The sequence below is a fragment of the Mandrillus leucophaeus genome, unplaced genomic scaffold, assembly GCF_000951045.1.
Source record: "Mandrillus leucophaeus isolate KB7577 unplaced genomic scaffold, Mleu.le_1.0 Scaffold445, whole genome shotgun sequence".
NCBI classification, from domain to species: Eukaryota; Metazoa; Chordata; class Mammalia; order Primates; family Cercopithecidae; genus Mandrillus; species Mandrillus leucophaeus.
Window position 1 is genome coordinate 1,476,393 of NW_012104754.1, and position 20,844 is coordinate 1,497,236.

At 45.7% G+C, this 20,844-nt stretch overlaps 1 protein-coding gene across 1 annotated transcript in view; it reads right to left on the minus strand.

The window, feature by feature from the left end:
- FAM105A (family with sequence similarity 105, member A) overlaps positions 1–15,444 on the minus strand; it is a 29,303-nt gene extending 13,859 nt beyond the window's left edge. Inside the window, exon 1 of the mRNA XM_011994187.1 lies at positions 15,274–15,444. Coding sequence (XP_011849577.1) covers positions 15,274–15,337 — 64 coding nt within the window. The 5' untranslated portion in view covers positions 15,338–15,444. The remainder of the gene's footprint in view (positions 1–15,273) is intronic.
- Positions 15,445–20,844: the final 5,400 nt, after the last annotated feature.

Consider the following 20,844-nt stretch of genomic DNA (forward strand, 5'->3'; position numbering starts at 1 on the left):
TAACCCTTATTTTGCAGAGAAAACTTTGAGGGGGAAAAGATTAAATAATTGCCCAATGGACTCAGCCAGTAAGTAGAAGAGCCAGAATTCAAAAACAAGAGCAATGTGATATGCTATGGTATGAATGTGTCTTCAATGAGTCCCACATGTTGGTTTTATGTGTTGGAAACTTAATCACAAAATTCATATGATGATTGGAGGTGGGGCCTTTGAGAAGTAATTAGGATTAGATAAGGCCATCAGCATGGCGCCCCCATGACAGAACTGGTGGCTGACCTGCGCGCTAATACCCTCTCATCATATTACAATGCAGCCCTCCACCGTATTACAATGCAGCAAGAAGGCCCTCACCAGATCTGGTGCCTGCCGAGCTCTTGGACTCCCCAGTCCGCAGAACTGCAGGAAATAAACTTGTTTTCCTTAGAAATCACCCAGTCTGTGGTATTCTGCTACAACAACAGAAAATGAACAAAGACATAATGCCAGAAGTTGCCTCCTTTACCACTTGGCTGTCCTGCCTCTGAATTAGGGATCCGAGGAAATCTTTAAATTAATATTGCTACAGCAAGTAAATTAAGACTCTTTAAAATGAAAATTTTAAAAAATTTCTCCTTCCTGGGCTAATAACTGAATTACAACTAAAAAACGATAAGAGGAAAACACCGTAATGAGACATCTTGCAAAACAGTGTCATAATGACAGTTCTGATGACCTCCAGCATCAAATCTCATTTCCCCAAATACAACTGAGATAAAATTGTGGACATGAGAAGCTTCACAGGGGTCCCCCTTCCACCAGCCTGCCAAGGAGAATTCTGCAGTCCCTGGCCCAGCTTTCTCGCCTCTGCCCCGGAGAGGGATGCCTGTAGAAGGCTTGGTGATTGGGACTCAGAGAAACAGGAAGGGAGAAAAAGTTTCACCTCCACGAATTCAGTCATTCTACATTTTAAAAAAAGAACAAAAAGGAGTGTGTTGGGAGAGGAGCAAGTTTTGGCAAAAAGAATCTCCAGAAAGTCCACAAGGGGACTTCTAGGACAGTAGGAGCCTCAGGTCCACAGTGAAGTTTCGCAAGTCCACAAGGAAGTTGCAAGGGGAAGTGGAAAAGGGCAGTGTTGCCAGAAATTATGGATTTGATCCTCTTTAATGCCTGTGAAGAGACACAAAAACATGAAATTTCTTTTCAATGTTTTTGAACTGAACCACTTGGGCGATGGCTGAAATGAGACCATATATACAGCACAATGCATATCTGTTACATTGCAAAGTGTATTACATCTCCCTAGCCATCAGCATTGATGTCTCATACATCTCCCTAGTCATCAGCATTAATGCACGCTGGGACCCCGACCCACACAAGCAGAAGTAATGCTTCAGCAGTGAACATGTCCTAGAGGAATTACCCCAGGACCTCCTGAAATCAACGACGCGAATATCAGAAACTAAAATCTGATCTGTAATTACTCAGACTATATGTGGCAGATGAGACTATTGGTCAAAACCACACACACACACACACACACACACACACACAAAAGCACCGTTTTTAGTGGTAAAATTCTACTTAGGGTTTTTTTTTTCCCCATTCTCTACAATATACCAAAGCTGAAGTTATTCAAACATTAAAACAGGAAACCAAATACACACACACACCCCCCCCAAAACCCTGAAAACAAAACTAAAAGACACTGAAAAGCCGGAAACCGAGTGATCGTGCAAACAGCAGTTCTACCCCAGGAGCCTGAGGCTCCTACTGTCCTGGACATCACAGTCTCTCTATCTCATGGAAACTCAGCAGCGTCTGGTTTGCCTCAAACTTCCAGAATCTGTACTATCTCTACTTCCTCATGAGCCAGCTGCATAGTCCTCAACCTCGTCTACTTCCTCTCCTGATCTTATTCATGGTATATACAATATCAGTACCTCCACGCTTTCTCTCTACACACAGACTCTGTCACCTGCATCTAGCCCACCGACTTTCTCCTGAAGCAGAGGTGGTCTTTCAAGGGCTACTGAGCAGGCCAGGGAGCGGGGACATCAACTCTGAGCTAGGAGGACATAAAGGCAATTGAATTTAGATGTCTGAGGTAGCAGAGGAAGTAAAGAAATATACATACAGTGAAATCACCTGGCTAAAATAACTTAAGGTAGAAGTACTACATTTAATAAACACAAAAGATATTTCCATCTGCTTCAATGTCCTATTATGGTTAGTCAGCAGACGATGGAAGAGAGAGTGGTAAAGAGAGGCTGATGGAATAGGAAGGAACTCAAGGGAGGGGTGAGAAAGGACCCTCTCTGTGGCAAGAGAGGTAGGAAGATGGGGGTGGGTGAGCAAGCAGAGGACACAGACACTTCTGAGGTGCAGGGGAAACTTCACACTTTTCTGAGCTGTGCCATGGAACCCTGCTCCCTTTGAAAAGGTGAGTATGGCTTTTGGGTCATTTGTAATCAAGGGCAGGAAGTGCTGCACAGAGGAATAAACTAAAGCCAATGGAACAGGCAGACAGGGACGGGCTGGGAAGGCCTGCCCCCTCTCTTCCCCAGACCCCTCACCAATTCCTCACACTTCTTAACCCCCTGGGCTGGATGCCAGGCAGCAAGGCAGTGAAAGGCAAGACACACTCCCTGCCCACAGGGAGCCCCTGGCCTGGGGACACAGTGTCCTCCTGTCAGCTGGTCGGGTGAGCACCTCCATTCCCCAGGAGGTCACCTCTCTCAGAGGCTTTTAGTTTATCCTTAGGCCTCAGTGTGACTGCAGGGAAAGGCTGGGAGCCTTCAGTGTGGGAACTGATTGTCTAACTCTGAGAAACTCAGCTTAAGAATAAAGCAAAATATTGTACATTAGTCTAAACAAATAAATTAAGCATTACACAAACAGATGGAAAAACACACAGAACAAATCCTGTTAGGCCACCAAGCTTTCTAAATAATTTGGAGCACATGGAGATTCAAGAGATTTCTAGAAGTTAGCACAGCAGTGTGAAAGAGTGAGTTTAAACTGTCTTGGTTCTTGCAAAATCAAAGATTAGTTGGTTATTTTTATACCAGCTATGGGGGAAATATTAAGGAAAAAAACACCCTCTTAATAAATTCTTGAAACGGTAAACTCAAAGGACCTTCTGAACTTTTGTATTTCAGGCATTAATTCTGCTCAGTAAGAAATGACAGTCTTCCACTTAGTAGAATACAATAGCCAACAACTACAAGATCAATATCACTGAGAAAGAGAACCACCAAGTGGGAGGATTTTATCTTGAAAGTCATGACCACTAAGACATTCAACTGTAGGCTGTCATGCAACCCACTTATGCTGTCAGCACCATCCCCCCAGGATGGGGCACACTGCCCCCAAGGCTCCCTCTAAACTGAAAGTATCAATAAATACGACAGGAAGCTGCTCCTGGCCAAACACTGAGAGGATCGTGTGTGTGTGTGTTTTTTAAATAATATCACAGCTCAGAGTCATTTTTCTTTTTAACTGCGCACATCTTCTAGAGGTGTTGAATGCAACCCATCATTTTACAGGTAAGTTTCATTTTCTAATCATCTCATTTTAAAAATCCACCCAACTATAAAACCACAAAAGCTATAGATGGGATAGGCTACTACTGAAGGGGAAGTTGTAATTCCTTCCCCGTGGAGTCACAGAACTCCAGCACTGCCACTGCTTTATCCAACCACACAGGCCTCCCCAACCTGGGAGAGACAGCTCATTCGGCAAAAATGAGCAAAGGACTCTTGTCTTCATTCTGTCATTTTCTAGCTACAGGACTAATCACTTAGCCTTGATGACCCCAAGAAGGTACCCCAATGGCTGAAAAGTGATAGCACAGGGTTGGAACAAAATTAAACAAAAAAGCACTATCTGAATATAAACCATTTGGCTACCATCTCCCACCATCTGTCATCCTCTGCTTACATACCTCTCAGCTGGGAACTCGCTCCACCCTGTGGGCTCCATTTCCTTTTCTCCTTTTTTAGAATGTTTCTCTCTTTATTGATCAACTGTGATCATTATTCTACGAACATAGATTAAGCTCCTCCCGCAGGCCAGGCACAGTGCCAAGAGCTGATGCTACAATTATAAATGCAACAGACTGGATCCTCCTGGCAGGGACTGACAGACGGACTCCTAGTGGGAACAGAGCACCACTGAGGCAACGCTCCAGAGGAAAGGAACGCAGCTCCACAAGCACTGTAACAAGGGAATCTGACCTAAACCAGGTTGGAGAACGCTTCCCTAGGACACGAGGCTGAGCCGAGATCCAAGGTTGGACAGGAGCTTGCAAGGCAAGGAAAGTGAGGGGATGCTGGAGAAGCGTGAAGGTCCCGTCCAAGAGGCTGATGTTAACTGAAGAGCAAGGGAAGGCCGTGAGAGTTTTAAGCAAGAGACTGAGGTGTTCAGATCTGTAACCACCCTGATCTATCGCTTGGGGTTATGAAGAACAAGTCTGATTCCTCTTGCATATGACGACCTTTTACATCTTTCATGGGACTGCAGAATGCTTTGGGCTGAAGGCAGAATTCTACTTGTTCTTTTAGGCTTCCCAGAGTGCTCCCTCAGCAATATGTCCACACTGCAGGCCAACTCAGTGTATTCACAACTGTTTCCCACTAGCCTGCAAACACCTCTAAGGCAAATGCTGAATCTTAATTCACTGTGGATCTGGTAATCTGATGAGCTGTCACAGGAATGCTTCATTTTTTGAGGTGAAGAAACTGAAGCCCAGAGAAAACAAGTAGAAGTCTGAACTTGAACCCCCACGTTCTGATGTAGAGCTGTGCCCTCTGAACTAACCACTGTACATTACTGCCTTCCCCTGAGTAATTCTCTTCGAAGTTCTATCATTTCCATCATTTCTACTCTGCATCTTTCTCTCTTCTAGTTTAGACAGCTCCTGTTTTCTCAACCAATCCCTACATAGTATCTTTGGGGAGTCTCTTCGATGTCCTGGTCAGTCTCCTCTAAACTCATTCCACACTTAATGTGAGACCCCCTGTCAAACACAATGTCCTGGGTGTGATCCCCAGGACAGAATTCAACAAGGTGACCACCTTCTTCATTCTACATCAAGGGTAAGTCTCTGAAAAGGGTCAGAGAGTACATATTTTAGGTCTTATCAGCCATGATGAGTTGATCTGTCTCAACTACTCCGCTCTGCCCTTACACAGGGAAAGCAGCCACAGACAATACACACAGGGCTCCGATCCAATAAAACTTTATATATGGACATTGAAATTTGTATTCCATCTAATTTTCACATGTCAGGAAGTAGTATTATTTTCATTTTTACCATTTAAAAATGTGAAAACCACTCTGAGGTCATAGGCCATGTAAAAATAAACAGTAGGCCAGATATGACTCATGGGCTGTGGCTTGCTGAACCCTGTTTTAGATGATACATTCACAGCAATGCAGCCCATGATTGTACTGCACAGCTACAAACAACCCAAAAGCCACTGACTCACATGCAACCTGCTGTCAGCCTAAAGCGCTTTGGACCTGTGCTGGGGTGTGTCTCCCCATCTCTGAAGGGAAGAGAGGGACCTGGGGTTTCACTCACTCTCCTCAAGTTTCCCGGTAGAGAGGCCTTCCTGGAGGTGGGGTTCTGGCTCCCCTCCTACCGCCTTTACTCCTTCCTGAAGGTGAGAGATTGATCTGAGTGGCAGATTTTTTTTAAATGGCATGCTCAGCTCAGCCCCTTTCGCCCCCACAGACCTGACCATGCAGAAGGAATCCTTGGGCCTGCACTCTCCTTGGGAGGGAGGCCTAGAACTTCAGGAGGGAGTTCAGCTTGGGCACTGCTAGCAAGCCCAAGTGGCCACACAACTAGGACACGTGGATTTTATGTCACTGAGCTGACTTAGAAAAATATGTTCTCAATCTCTGACATCTGTATCTACCTGTCAGTTCAGAACATGGGAAGGGAAACAAAGGGTTATCCAGATCATGTGGGCCAGTTCTGGGATCTTTAGACCCAGGCAGGACCTGACATTTATATCTGCCAGATTTCATTTACTGATTTGGCTCACTGCTTTGACCTGCCAGGGCTTCGGTGGCACGTGGTCTGGTTCAACTTTCAGGGCTTTAATATCAGACTTCCACATCCTAATATAAATCATTCATGAACACGTTGACTAAAGATATACTTTGAGATAAGTCACTCTTCACTTTTGCCCTGGTGGTGACTTTTCCATTACTCAGAATCATTTGGGCACCGTCCCTAATAGTTACTAATCCTTCTGATTGGTCTCCCTTCCCCAGTTCTGTTTTCTACTCCAGAGCCAGTGTGGGTTTGTTTTTTAAACATTCGATGGATGTATCATCTCCTATGCAAAACTCTTTACAATGCAAAACTTTTACAATGTAAAACTCTTTCCATGGCTTCTCTTATTTGTAGGAAAGACCTACATCCTGCTAGCCACTGATATCAGCTGGAAAGAGCCCTAACCAATTGTCAGAAAGGTAAAAAATGGTCAGTACCTATGGTCGCATCCTAGCCAGAGACCTCAGGAGCTGGTTCTTCTGTAACCAAGAATACTAGTGACAGTCAGTGGCTTACAAAGCCACAACTCACCCCATAACCTCTCACCCATCCCCTGGGACCAACTGAGAAGTCAAGATTTGCCCCTCTGGGTTCAGTGTGATCTTGCTGATGGGACCACACGGCCGAAGCCTCCTTGGCCACCTCCCCGCCCTAAGTCTTTTACCCCTGCTCCTATCATGGACTCATATACGTTGATGTGGGCCTGTAGATCTGCTCTCCTAAAGGGAGACCAGTGGCTTCAAAACAACCTCATCAAACTTTATAGAACACTGCTACTCAAAGTCCACAGGACAGCAACATCAATACCACTGGGGACTTCTTAGAACTACAGATTCTCAAACCCCATGGAAGCAGTATCTGCATTCCATCAAGACCCCCAGGACCCTGGCCCTGGCTCCTGTGGATTTTCAGATTTATTAGGCTGAGGGCCAGGTATGTTTTTTAAGCTCCCCAGCCATTCCAACGTTGCCAGTGTTGAGAAATCCTGCTATGGAGTAAGGGCACCCCCTACCCTTAGCTGCTTCTGCTATCTCAAATACATCATCAGATGCCAATTAATTTCCAAAGTTACCATTAGGAGAAATCAGGCCAAAGAAAAATCCTACTGGTCAAGTAATTCAACTAAAAATAAGTGTTGCGTCTGTTTTGTGCCCCTTTCCCTTTGGCCAAAGTAAGCGGTTACTTTTACTAGTCACAGTGGCTGTTTTACTATGACTGGAAGCTACGTCTATGTAAAAAGGAACTTTTCTGAAAAAAAACTTTTTTTCAGATGGAGTGTCACTCTGTCACCCAGACTGGAGTACAGTGGCATGATCCGCAACCTCTGCCTCCAAGGTTCAAGCGATTCTCCTGCCTCAGCCTCCCAATAGTTGAGATTACAGGCACCTGCCACCACACCTGGCTAATTTTTGTATTTTCAGTAGAAATGGGGGTTTCACCACGTTGGCCAGGCTGGTCTCGAACTCCTGACTTCAAGTGATCCACCTACCTCGGCCTCCCAAAGTGCTGGGATTACAGGCATGAGCCACCATGCTCGACCAACTTCTCTGAAAATAATGAAGAAAGGAACCTGACCGTTGCCCTGGCCTCCAGGGAAGGTGGCCAACTCCTCCTGGTTTGCCTGGGACTCTCCCAGTTTTAGCACTGAAAGCTCCACATACTGGCACATCTCTCAGTCCAAGCAAGCTGGGACGGTTGGTCACCCACACCCAGTCCCCATCATGGTCTGACTCTGACCCCTCCCTCTTCTCTCACCTCTTCCTCTTGCTCCAATATAAGGAATGCCTTCACTTCCTCCTAGAGCTCGCGCCTGCCTCCCTGCCTTGCTTTGCCTGTACTCTTCACTCTGTCTGAAACATTCTTCCTTCTAACCATGTCCTAGCTCATTCTACTCATTCTCCAGCTCTCAGCTCAAACATCACTTCTCTGTTTCCAACCTCCAGGCTTGAGCAAATTCCTGTTTTCCTCTCTCACAGCACACAGTGCCCTTTTCACAGCACTTGCCACAGTTTACACAATTGTGTTTGTGTTTGATTAGTGTCTGTCTCCCTGTGTAGACAGTAAATGCCTTAAGGACTGGGACTGAATCTGTTTTCACTCCGCTTTCTGAGTGCCTAAGTACATAGGAGACAGTTAATAGATATTTGTTGAATGAATGAAATGAATCCATGTAATCAGGATCCCGTCCATGTGTCTCCACGAGAGAGACAGCCAGCTTCTCCCAGGGTCTGTTCTCTCCTCCTCCCATCAAGATCAAGCCCTGACTTTGGGCAGGCACACGGCTACTCAGATAAAGGCTCATTCCATCACCCCTGGGTGCTGGGTACAGCTGTGTGAGTGACTTCTGGCCAAGGAGAAGTGGAAGGTGCAACTTTCAAAAGGGCTTGTTAAGAGGGGTGTGTTCCTTGCCCTTTTTCCTCCCTATTAGCTGGAATGTAAATGTGATGGCTGATGCTCCAGCAGCCATCTTGTACCCAAAAGTGGCAGTGGGCATTGAAGCCAGGCATAGTGGAGAAACAAAGTGGAAGGAACCTGGGGCCCTGACACCGTGGAGATCATCCCAGCCCTGGGGAGCTACCTCTCTTTGACGTGAGAGAAATAAATGTATTCACTTACTTGGGGCTGTTCTGTTACCCAACCACATTTATGCTAACTAAGAGCCTCTATCCTGGTGGTCCCTTCTGACTTTTAATATGTATGTCAGAAATAATGAACCACCAGTGTGTTTTCTCTTCCCTTAATTACACCACGTAAATATAAAGCAGGAAGTGAGAATGTGAAGTGGTCATCTAGTAGGATGGTTTCAAGGTAGCGAAATGAGGAGGGAACTGAGGGACTCAGGAACTCAGGGTCTGGTCCTAGACAGCTGAGCCATCTGGACCTCAGCTTCCTCCCCTGTGAGCAAACATAAGGAAGCCAGGCCATTAACTGCCATTTCCCTTCATTCTCCAAAGGCCTCCTTATTTTAATATGTTTCAGAGTTATATTAGAGGAATAGCCACGTTGGGGCACAAGGCACAGGAGTAGAAATAGTTGTGAAATAACTGACATTCAACTAAACTCAAAACATTACTCAAAGCTTGCACCACAGAAAAGATGCCCTAAGTGTGTATGGAAGATACGTAAGATCTTGATAAATGCCAGCAAATACCCCGACCCTTAGAAGTTCAAGCTGAGTTCTACAGATCTATTAAACCAGTCGACCCAAGGTTAGTTCTAATAAAGAGTCTTTTCCACAAGGGTCTCTATGGTGATAATCAGCTTCAAAAAGGCTGCTAGAAGGGGAGGAAAAAGGAACATCAAGGAGACTGGGAGGAAAAGGGAGATGTAATAGGCTCCAAAATTCAAACAAATGAATCAATTACATATGGGAGAAGATACAGTAAAGTGTGAAGAACAAGACAGTATGAGGTAGATCACCAAGCATAGACTCTACAAGTCCTCTATCATGACAGTCAGCTAACCAACCAAAATTGAGTCTAACAAATATTTAATACTTAAAAAACAAAAATAGAGGGATATACCATGGATAAAACTGATCTAATAAGCTCTCTCTTGTTTCAAGGGATTTTTCTTTAGATCTCCTAGGAATCAATATGCCCAAGACTTGCACTGCTTCAGGCACAAAACTGTGGGACCCAACATGTATGTTAATACTTTCATTGGCTATGTTTCCACTTCAAGCTGAGCAGCCAACCTAACCTTAGCTACAAGCCAAACTCTAAGTTCATTTTGTAAATGCCAAGTAAAATGACAAATTGCTGATCTCATCCACTGACATGAGTGCCACCAGCCCTTCCTATCTAGACAGTGACTGGTTACATTCAGCCCATGCTGGCACTGGCTTGCCATCTCTTCCACTTCCCCTTCCTATCAGCCATTCTGCTTGCTCTGCAGCATTTCAGCCTGTCCAAGTGGTGGATTTGGAAGACACAGAGCACCCAGTCTTTCTTTAACTCTGGAGAGTTCACAAGCAAGTTGAGGCCTTTTCATCACAGGTCAAAAAACACAGCCCCAAAGTATCAGGTGTTATTCTAAGACCTAGGGACAGATTCATTACCAGGCAAGAAGGAATTTAGTTAATTTCTCTTAAACTTGGAGACTAAATGCTACAGAGGTCTATGCCCTGGCTTAGAGGACAGACACAGATTGTTCAAAGTACACGCTCTGATGAGCTTCCATCATCATAAGCTCCACTGCCCACCTCCATTCCTGAGCCATTTGGGAACTGGTTTGTACCCACCGAGGCTGTCCCAAGCCTAGAAAGAGATGAGAGCTCATCTCCACCGTGGTGGGTACAGGAGAGGGAGGTATGATTCTTCTTTTTTTTTTTTTGAAACAGTAAATACTTGATGTTTAATGATATTTTCACTTCTGATTTGAGGGAAGACTCTCTTGAGAATGACTTCCAACTACATTATTACTCGCTCTCCTAGAAGACTAATCCTAATATTCATTAATAACCAATAATATGGCAAGAGGAGAAAGAGCTGAGGTATTTATCACTCTCTCTGCTAGAAGACACACCCAAATATTCATTAATAACCAATAATACGGCAAGAGGAGAAAGAGCTGAGGTATTTTAGGTAACTTTGTGTCTATTTATCCAATAATTCCACAGACTCGATGTCATAGTAATATGGCTAAATCAACAACAAAACATTTACTATTAAATTCTTAATTTAGAGATTCATCAAGCATAGCATTTTATGTGCTATAGTTTCTGGGATTTTTGTTTATTATCTAGGAATCCCAGCAATGGTACTAACAGGCAATAGGCTTTTGTCTCCTAGAAAGGAACATAAACATTTTAACATCCTCTTAAACATGATGTCACCTGTCTATTCTGGCTCCAATTAAATGGGAAAGTAGAAAAATGGACTATTACTAGCATAAAAGGTTACTGGAAAAATGAGAACATATACAAAAACTTTCTGTTGATTTAGAAGTACCATTTAAATGTTCTTCCATTAAATTAATTACAAATCAGATAAATATGTATGCAACCTCATTCTGAAAACAGATTGTCTTACCAAGTAGCTGAACGTGTACCAGAGGACTCACATGGACAGGAGAGAATGAAAGGATTTACTAACCAAATATACTAACCCAATAATTCCTCCAAAAATTAAGTAGAGACTTTAATAGCCACGTACGGGGAACCACTAAACTAGGAAATTTAGCCCAGTAATAAAAACTTTTTCATAATCTCTCTTCTCCTGTACCCAGACCTGCGAGAGTTGTCTCAAACAATAAAAACAGTATGCAAATGTTAACCCAACCTTAATTCAGAACAGCTTAAATGTGATAAGGTAACCTTGGAAACTATGGAGAGCTCTCAGGTAGAAGCCAGAACTCTGTTTCAGGTGACAGAAGCAGACAGATTGTTAAGAATCTGTTATGAGTGGAGTCCCATGCCAAGGCTTACCCTGGCCACCACTTACTAGCGGAAGCCTTGAGCAAATTCTGTAGCCATTGTAAGTGTCACAGAGTCGTGAATGTAAAGATTATATAACACTATCTGTGGTCAGTGTCTCCACATCTAGCACCCTAAAGAAAATTCAAATGCCAACTATTTTTGTGACAGGGACAAGCACTGGGTGCTACAGGCACATAGGAGAGCACCCACTCCAGGCCAGGGAGCCAGCCAAGGCCTCCCAGATGAAGCTACGTCTACCTTGAGACCCGAGCCAGAGAAAAGGTCATTTTCAAGTTAATAACACCCAATCAAGACTTTCTACTGAGATAAAATACTTGGTACCAAAAAAGTTACATTCTATTTGATGTTTATTCATCTCATAGAAATGTAAGAGTAGAAGTATAATAGGACAAACGGGTGGCAAAACAACAACAAAATCAACTATGGACCACTTGGTTTTAAGCATTCTGTTGTGGGTGCCTTTAACTGCAGTGCTTTTTTCCCCCACAGCCCTCAAACTATTTTTTAGAGACGGGAAATATTTCTCTTGACAGTTACAACTAGCAGCTGCTAGTTGTAACCAGCAGCTCTCAGGCCTCTTTTCCTTGGCACACACTGTCTACCACCAGCACCCCCTCTACTCCTTCTTCTCCTCCTCGAGAGTAAAGACCTTAAAGGCACTTGTTCTAGAATAAGGTCACAATTCTCAGCACACTTTCGACAATCCACGTGGAGAGAATGCTTGCGCCCACACTTCTCATCGTTCCTCTTGCCACCTGACCAATCACTGGGTCATTAACAGGTCCACCTGCCTACTCTCCTTTTGAACACAGAAGTTCCACCAGGTAAATTCACCTGCCTGCCTGGTGATTATCTGCCACTGCCCATGGGAACAGGCCAAAGGCTGCTTATGGTGGCTCAAAAACATCTGCATCATACATACAGTTGCGTCTACTTGAATGGCTTTGGATTAACAAAATCCAGGATATCGAGGAATACACCTTTCATTTAGCAGACACATCTACGTGGGAGGTGAGTAACCTTGTACAAGTTTGTGTGTGACTTGGTTTCTTAAAATAAGATTAAAAAATAACAGCTACTTCATAGTAGAAGGTAATATTAATAACAGTAGCAGCAGCTAACATTTGAGTGCTTACTCGGAACTACAACCAACCAGTTCTAAGCATTTTCCATGTAATAAATGAACTAAGACACAAGAAGCACCAAAAAACATTAGCCATTACCATTAGTTTTAAATGTCTGATTTAGCATTAAACTCTTTCCTCCAAACAAAACCTTACCTAGAACAGCAAAAAACAACAAAACAAACATAAAAGTATACAGAAACAAAAAAGCAGAGCAACTCCAAGTACAGCTGGAGTGGGTCCGCTGTTCCACACCGGGCATTCCTATTCCCCCAACACCAGCCCCTAAGAACCTCCAATGAGTCCTGTGGTTCCTGAAATCATGGCTGAAATGTGAATGCTACCACTGAACAGATGGACAGCGGTGGAGAGAACCACAGCAGAGCTGAGCCAATCAAGGCAGTTAATGGTCCGAGTCTGGCCACATGTCAGAAGAGCAAGGAAGAGTGTGGGGTGCACACATTCTCCCTGCAAACACAGTGGTCTGCCTAAGGTGTGCTGGCGACTGTGAGCTTATTCCACTCTATGACCATCTCGCCCTGCCTTCCTAATAGATGACAGCGTCTTCTCCGGGCACTGCACTAAGTGAACTTCCAATGCTTCTTCCATGCATCTAACATTCTGATTCACACAGTCTTCTGGATAATATTATGCAGAGATGCTTAGTCCATGATTCTCAATATCCTAACATACCCTAACACTTTAAAGAAGAAATAGTAAAAATCAAACAAAAAAACCTCTTCTGTGGGTTTTCTTCTGTTGTCTGGTTTTATTGTCAAGTGTTACTTGCTGTTCGAAAGCTAAAAATGTTGTCCCTATACTAGCTTTGACAACTGATTTTAAAACTGGTTTTATTTTTGTTTTGCCAAATACCACTGGCAAAGAAGGGAAGCTATGCTTGTAAGTCGTCAGAAGTTATGTTTTGGAGAAAAAAGTTTTCCATAATCTGATCCTTGAATCACATTCTTCCTCTGCTGCACACCAACTGCAGATCCCACAACTGCAGCAGAGGAAAGAATGCCTACCCGGGCTCGCAGCACTGGCATGCATTGAGCTTGGTGCAGAGAAAGGAAAAATTCCGGGTGATGATGTTAAGCCCGGAGTAGGCACCTTTCTGCCTCCCAAACCAGCCTTTCCAGCTGTGCTCCTGCCTCCATTTCCAATTTTTGTTTCTCTGCCAAACTAAGGCAGGGAGGAGAAAAGAAAATAACATAATAAAAGGTTCAAACGAATACACCCATAGGAAATATGTGGCTAATTTTATAATAACCCAAGGTGCAGAAAGGTTTTTAAAAATGAGTTCACTCTCCAAACTTTTGAGAGTGGGAGGTAGGACAGAGTTCTCCACTGGGAAAGGTTGCCTGGATTAGCTAACCGGAGGCCTTCATTTTATGGATAAGGACACATCAGAATGATGTCATCAGACTCCCAGAAAGGTGCTGTTTCCACTGCACCCAACAGTTTGCTGTGTGAATTAAAAGCTCATGCTGGGACCAAGAACAGCAATTCATAAGCAATCCCCGCAACTGCCAATTTGCCATAATCACTGCAGTTCCTGCAGCCCAAACTCTGTGTTTGGGAACCGGCATCCTCCCAAAATTCACTAGTGGGCTCCAGACAAATATAGACACGGGCATGTGTTCCTTCAAAACCAAGAAGCAGCTATGCTTCTTTCTCGGGGCTGGTTAGGAAGACATCCTATGTGGACTTCAGAGGGGGAGAGGACCCTGCTACCGAGGAAGCAGGAGAAGACTTCAAGACCCAGTGCCTGAACTCCCAGGCTGTGCTGCTGCCCTTGTTGGGTGATTTTTTTTTTTTTTAGACGGAATCTCACTCTGCCGCCCAGGCTGGGAGTGCAGTGGTGCAATCTCGGCTCACTGCAACCTCCGCCCGCCGGGTTCAAGCAATTCTCCGGCCTCGGCCTCCGCAGCCTCCCGAGTAGCTGGGACTACAGGCGCCTGCCACCACGCCCGGCTAATTTTTTGTATTTTTAGTAGAGACAGGGTTTCACTATGCTGGCCAGGCTGGTCTCGAACTCCTGATCTCGTGATCCGCCCGCCTCGGCCTCCCAAAGTGCTGGGATTACAGGCGTGTGCCACCGCGCCCGGTCCCGTCTGGGTGAGTTTTTTTTCAGCCAGAGTATTCTGTGTTGTTAGCAAGTCTCGAGTGCCGCGAAGGTGTGCGCCACATCCTCTGCCAGCAGGGCGCGAAACGTAACTCCCTCCGTCAGCGAGTCGAGCTCCCCGAGAGGATACGGGGCCCCGCTGGTCCACTCACCCCGGGCCCGCTCCCAGGCGCAGGGCGCGACCTCCGCTGCTGCCTAGGCTTCCCTCGCGGCTCTGAGGGAACCCCGACCCCAAAGACCGGCTTTCCTCCAGGAACCTGCGTTTCCCGCCAGGACAATCGACCTAAGCTGCCTGGCCTCCCTTATTCAAATGCAACCCCGTCCCCGACACCGGCTCGACCCCCGAGTGGTGGTGCAGCCCCGCCCCACTCCCGCCCGGCTCAAGGGCGCGCTCCGGCTCCAGGACTCCTAGCCCCCGCTGAGCGGCACCGGCGGCCACAGAGGAGGGCGCGTCCCAGGCTGCCCGCAACCCCGCCCGCCCTGACGGTCCCTGCCCGCGCCCCCCGCCCGGCCCTGCCCGGCCCGGCCCCAGGCTCACCTGCGGCGGGGGCGTGAGACCGCTCCCGCTCCCTTGCCCGCGTGGGGCTCCTTGGCGCCGCCATGCTGGCCGCGCCGCGGACAGGCGCTGGGCCTCTGCCCGAGGTCTGCAGTGGTCTGTCAGACGCGACGGCCGCCTGCTGGCGCCCAGGCTCGCTTCCCTGCGGCGGGCTGGGGAGGGCGGCGGAGTCGCAGGGCGGGGATTGGCACCGACTGACGTGTCGAACAGCCAATCAGAGGCCGGGGAGGGGAGGAGCTGAGCCTAGAGGGGCGGGTCCTCCGCACGCCGTCGGGGTCGCGGGCCAGAGATGTGCGGAGGCGTTTGGGGTAGGCCGCGGGGCGGGAAGCTACTCCTGGGGTCCAGGCGCGTTCCCGAGGCTGGGAATTCCACTTGGGCGGTTCCGGCGGCCTCCCTGGCACTTTACATCGAAGGCCTGTTGAGTGGGAAGCACAATCCCGGAGGGCCGGCTGATGAGGGCGAGGAGTCGGTGCGGTTTCCCCCGCGAGAAGGTTGCTGCGCTGTCCTGCTCAGTCACGGCCGGGGTGGGCGAGCCTGGAGTCCAGATGGAGCTGTCGGCCTAGGGCCTGTTTACCGGACTGGGGAGATTTTCTAATCTTTCTTCTCCCTGGATCAGCAGAACAGGGTTACGCTTACTTAGAACTCACAGTTTACTTTGGGGGCGCGAATATGTGCATTATTGACAAAACTGTCCTCTTATAGAATGATTTATCCAAAGGAAAAAATATGGGAGTAGTTAACAGTAGAATAAACAGCCCAACAATGAAAAGGCGCTCACAAAGTTCTCCCCCGACTCCCCCGGTCAGATGGCCCTTTTTTTTTTCCAGAAGAAAAAGGAAGAAAATGAAAATCCTGGTGAACACTTCCTCTTTCTCCAAAATACACAGTTGCAGAGACAACCGACTGCATGGGAAATGTTTTGCCATCTTTTGAAAGAAGTTCCGTAACTAAAGAAAGATGTGAGAAACAGCCTGGAATTTTGTGTGGCTTCGGTAGCCTGAGGGCAATGTCGACAAGTAATTGGATCGCTTTCCTCCCTTTCCCTAGTCTCAGAACACAGGTCTTTGGCCACTCCAGTGAGATTCTTTATCCCGGCAACAACAGTTAACTTAATGCCGAGCATTTACTGACAGCTGGCATCCGGCCACATGCTTTAATATATGGGTTTTACATGCATTGCTTCATTTAATCCTCACTTGCCCATGAGGTAGGCACTGTTATTATCTCCAGTTTACAGACCAGGAAACTGAGGTTCAGGAAGTACTAGTGCATAGTTTGAACCTAAGTCTGAACCCTCAACCGCCCAACCATTCTCCAATGCATGATTCACAGAAGATAATAAAAATGTTCCCAAACTCTGCTGCATGTTTAGAAAATAATCCCTTTTATCCAAATCAGATTTTTAACATTGAGGGGTAGTTTTCTACAAGCATAAACCACCAATTGCGTGTATAGAGCCACGTTACTCAAACAAAATAAATGACTTAAAATTGTTGCGCCTAAGTTACCTAAACAAGCGTATGAGCAGTGACAAGTACAAATTGTCTATTCTAGAAACTAAAAATACCAGGGCTAATTTCTTGTGGTATAATAAAACAAAATTTACTTAGTCTTTTAACCACAAAACAAATTAGCCAGTTCCCCTCCCTCCTCCCACAAGATAATATTTATGAACACAGCTGTTGGTACTTGGCCTAAAATCCTGTCAATTAATTCACATTTAGGATTTTGGTTGCCTGTAATGTTGGTTGTTACTCCAAAAGCTGAATGAGAGGCCTCTTAGTGTGGTACTTAATGACCAAACCTTGGAGCCAGACTGCCTGGTGTCCCTTCATACAAGCCATATGGTCTTACATAAGTTAGTTAACCTTTTTGTGCCTGTTTCCTTATCTGTAAAATGGAGCCCCTACGAGTATCTACCCCGTGGGATTCTTACGGGAGTTACATTAGTAAATATGTGCAAAACTCTCAATAGTGCTTGGCACATGAGCATCACATAAATATAAAGATGTATATACATGGAGATTTCTAATTGGCTTTCTGGTCTAACCATGAGTGATTTATCACATGTCTGCACAATTATGAAGTTATTGATTTTTTTAAAATACCTAGATCATGAGCTCTTTGAGAGCAGGAACTCTGATCTAGAATTCCTAGAACCTGGCTCAGAGCTTAAATATTTATGAATGGCTAAATTGAGAGTGTGGTGTGAGGCCAGCTGGAAATCATGCTGAACAAAGACCTCTGCAGCAACGGTCTCAGCTGAAATGTGGACGCAAATCATCACGCTCGCCAAAACATCCACCTTAGAACTACCAAAAACAGGCAGTGCCTAGCGTTGTGCCCAAAAGCCACCTGATTATGACTCTGGAAAACTCAGAGTGAGTTAGGCCAGGGACAGTGGTTACTCCAGCTAGTTGCATGAGGGTTGTGATATGACTCAAATCAGAAGAAAGAAAGAAAAACTGGCCAGTAGTTCCCAGCAAATATTTAATTGGAGTTTTTTGTTGTTGTTGTTTTTATGAGGTTTTCTTGACCATTTGAACTCTGAAAATGGAATGTGAACATTCAGAGCCTTTCAAGGTTCATGTTGCAAAATATATTTTCTTTTTCTGTTTTTGAGACAGAGTCTCACTCTGTCGCCCAGGCTACAGTACAGTGGCGCTATCTTGGCTCACTGCAACCTCCACTCAGGTTCAAGCGGTTCTCCTGTCTCAGCCTCCCGAGCAGCCGGGATTATAGGCGTCCGCCACCATGCCCAGCTAATTTTTGTATTTTTAGTAGAGGCAGGGTTTCACCATGTTGGCCAGGCTGGTCTCCAGCTCCTGACCTCAAGCAATCTGCCCACCTCAGCCTCCCAAAGTGCTGGGATTACAGGCATGTGCCACCACGCCCAGCCCATTTTAACCACTTTTTAAAGTACAGTTTAGTGGCAGCCTGAAGGTCCCAGTGTGGGGATAGACAGAAGCCCCTGCCAGGGCCTGCTGGGAGCTTCAGGGCTCTTTGTGCTACTTGTGTGCCTGCTGTGCCAGCCCCTTCTTGAGGGTTCTCCTGTTCCTCCCTGTTTAGGCTTCACACCTTGCCCCTCACCATTGCAGCCTTGTCCCACTTGATTTCTTAGCGTTGCCTGTGAAATGTCAGCTTGGATCTTGGCCTCACACCACTTGCAGCATTTGTTCACCTTCACACTGGGATGCTGGAAGTGTGGCATCTCACCCATACCCTGGACTGGCATGTGGCAGGGTGGCCCACACTTCTAGCCTCTGCTCATCCAAGAAAAAGATCATATGTTGGCTTTCAAAAATCGCTGGGTTCTAGCTGGGCACGGTGGCTCACGCCTGTAATCCTAGCACTTTGGGAGACCAAGGTGGGCGAATCACCTGAAGTCAGGAGTTTGAGACCAGCCTGGCCAGCATGGTGAATCCCAGCTACTCTGGAGGCTGAAGCACAGCAATTGCTTGAACCTGGGAGGCAGAGGTTGCAGTGAGCCAAGATTGTGCCAGTGCATTACAGCCTGGGCAACAGAGTGAGACCCTGTCTCACAAAAAGAAAAACAAAAAAATCACTGAGTTCCTGGGAGGTTATTTTTTTAGGGGATGGTTTCCAAATGGCCCCAACAGCTGGGTTCAAATCCTAGAATGTAATTTATTAGCTGGATGACCTGGAGCAAGATACTTTAAACCCTTTTTGCCCCATTTCCTCACTTATATATTAGTAATAATAATAGTACTTACCTAAAATGGGGCTTGTAGAGTTGATTCAGTGACTGCATGTAGAGGCTGGCCCTTTGTAAGTGCTCAGTTAAGTGCTGCCATTGGCACCTATTGACCTCTACATACTGTCCTCTATTAGAAAAGTTGACGATGACTGATTTTGGTATTAAAGTTTTTGTAGTTATTCAGGGGCTTCGTGTGAATAAGAAGCAACATATGCTCAGATACAATGCAGGAAGGAAGTGGAAAGATAAAGATTTCTCAAATTCTAACTTTTATGGACATCAACAATGATGGCATAATGTTTTAAGGACGATGGATGGTCAAATAACCTGCATGGCTGGGCAAGGTGGCTCAAACCTGTAATCCCAGCTACTCAGGAGTCTGACGCAGGAGGATCACCTGAGTCCAGAAGTTTGAGGCCAGCTAGGGTGATACAGTCAGACCCTATCGCTAAAAAAAAAAAAAAATTAGCCAGGCATGGTGGCATGCATCTGTAATCCTAGGTACTTGGAAAGCTCAGATAGGAGGATCACTTGAAGCCAAGAGTTTGAGACCAGCTTGGGCAATACAGCCAGACCCTATCCCTAAACAAAAATTTTAAAACTAGCCAGGAGCCTGGTCAACATAACAAGACCCTGTCTCTGTGGAAACTAAAAAACCTTAACTGGGCACGGTGGCAGGCACCTGTAGTACTAGCTACTCAGAAGGCTGACGCAGGAGGATTACTTGAGCCCAGGAGTTTGAGGCTGTAGTCAGCTATGATCATGCCACTGCACTCTGGTCTGGGCAATAGAGTGAGACCTTGTCTCTAAAAATAAATTTTAAAAAATTAATAGACATTTTTCTAAAGAAATTATGTAAATGGATAATGAGCACATAAAAAGATGTTCAACACACCTCTAATCATTAGAGAAATGCAAGTTGAAACCACGATGAGATACCGCTTCACACCCATTAGAATGGCTATTATAAAAACAAAAAACAACAACAAAAAAGAAAATGACAAGTGTTAGAGAGGATGTGGACAAATTGGAACCCTCACTCATACATTGAGAATGTTTTCCACTGTGAAAAACAGTGTAGTGGCTCCTTGAAAGGTTACATGTAGAATAACCATATGATATGGTACTCCAGCCTGGGCGACAGAGGGAGACTCTGTCTCAAACAAACAAATAAATAATCAATAAATAAAATGTGTTTTGAATTTTATTAATAATAAAATAACTGTAAAACATGTTTTGAATGTGTGCCATACTCAGTCAACCAAATTACAACACTATCCTCTCAGTCATTCATACCTCAGTGCCACCCAACCTTGGCACTTTCTAAGAGCAGATGGTGACTGGAGGAGTGCCAAGAGGGCTTAGGAGCTGCCAGAGGGATTGAGGAGGTCAGCTTAGAGCCATAAAGGGAACTGAAAGATGTGGGGGTGGTGTGTGTGGAAAAGAACTTCATGATTTTGAGTAGGTCTAGATCAGAACTTAGCATTTCCTTAATTTTTCAAAAATAATTTTAGCAAATTAGATGGCTTCGCTCCTTCTCACATTCTTGACACCTGTCCTGCCTGCAGTTTGCATAGAGCTGTGCTCACTCACCACCTCTGTCCTTTGACCTTATATTTGCACTGCCTGGGCTGTGCTTTTCTCCCGCCTTGCCTGGCTGGCTCCCATTGGTCCTTCCTCAACCTGCTGTCCTTGGGGAGGCAATTCTGGACCACCCAAGACAAGCTGGAGTTCACAAGATGGCTTCTCCACCGTCCCAGCTCTGCCCACTATTCTCACTGCACCTAGTACCCTACACCTAGTACTCTGAGACGTAACTTGTTCAAATTCTTGGC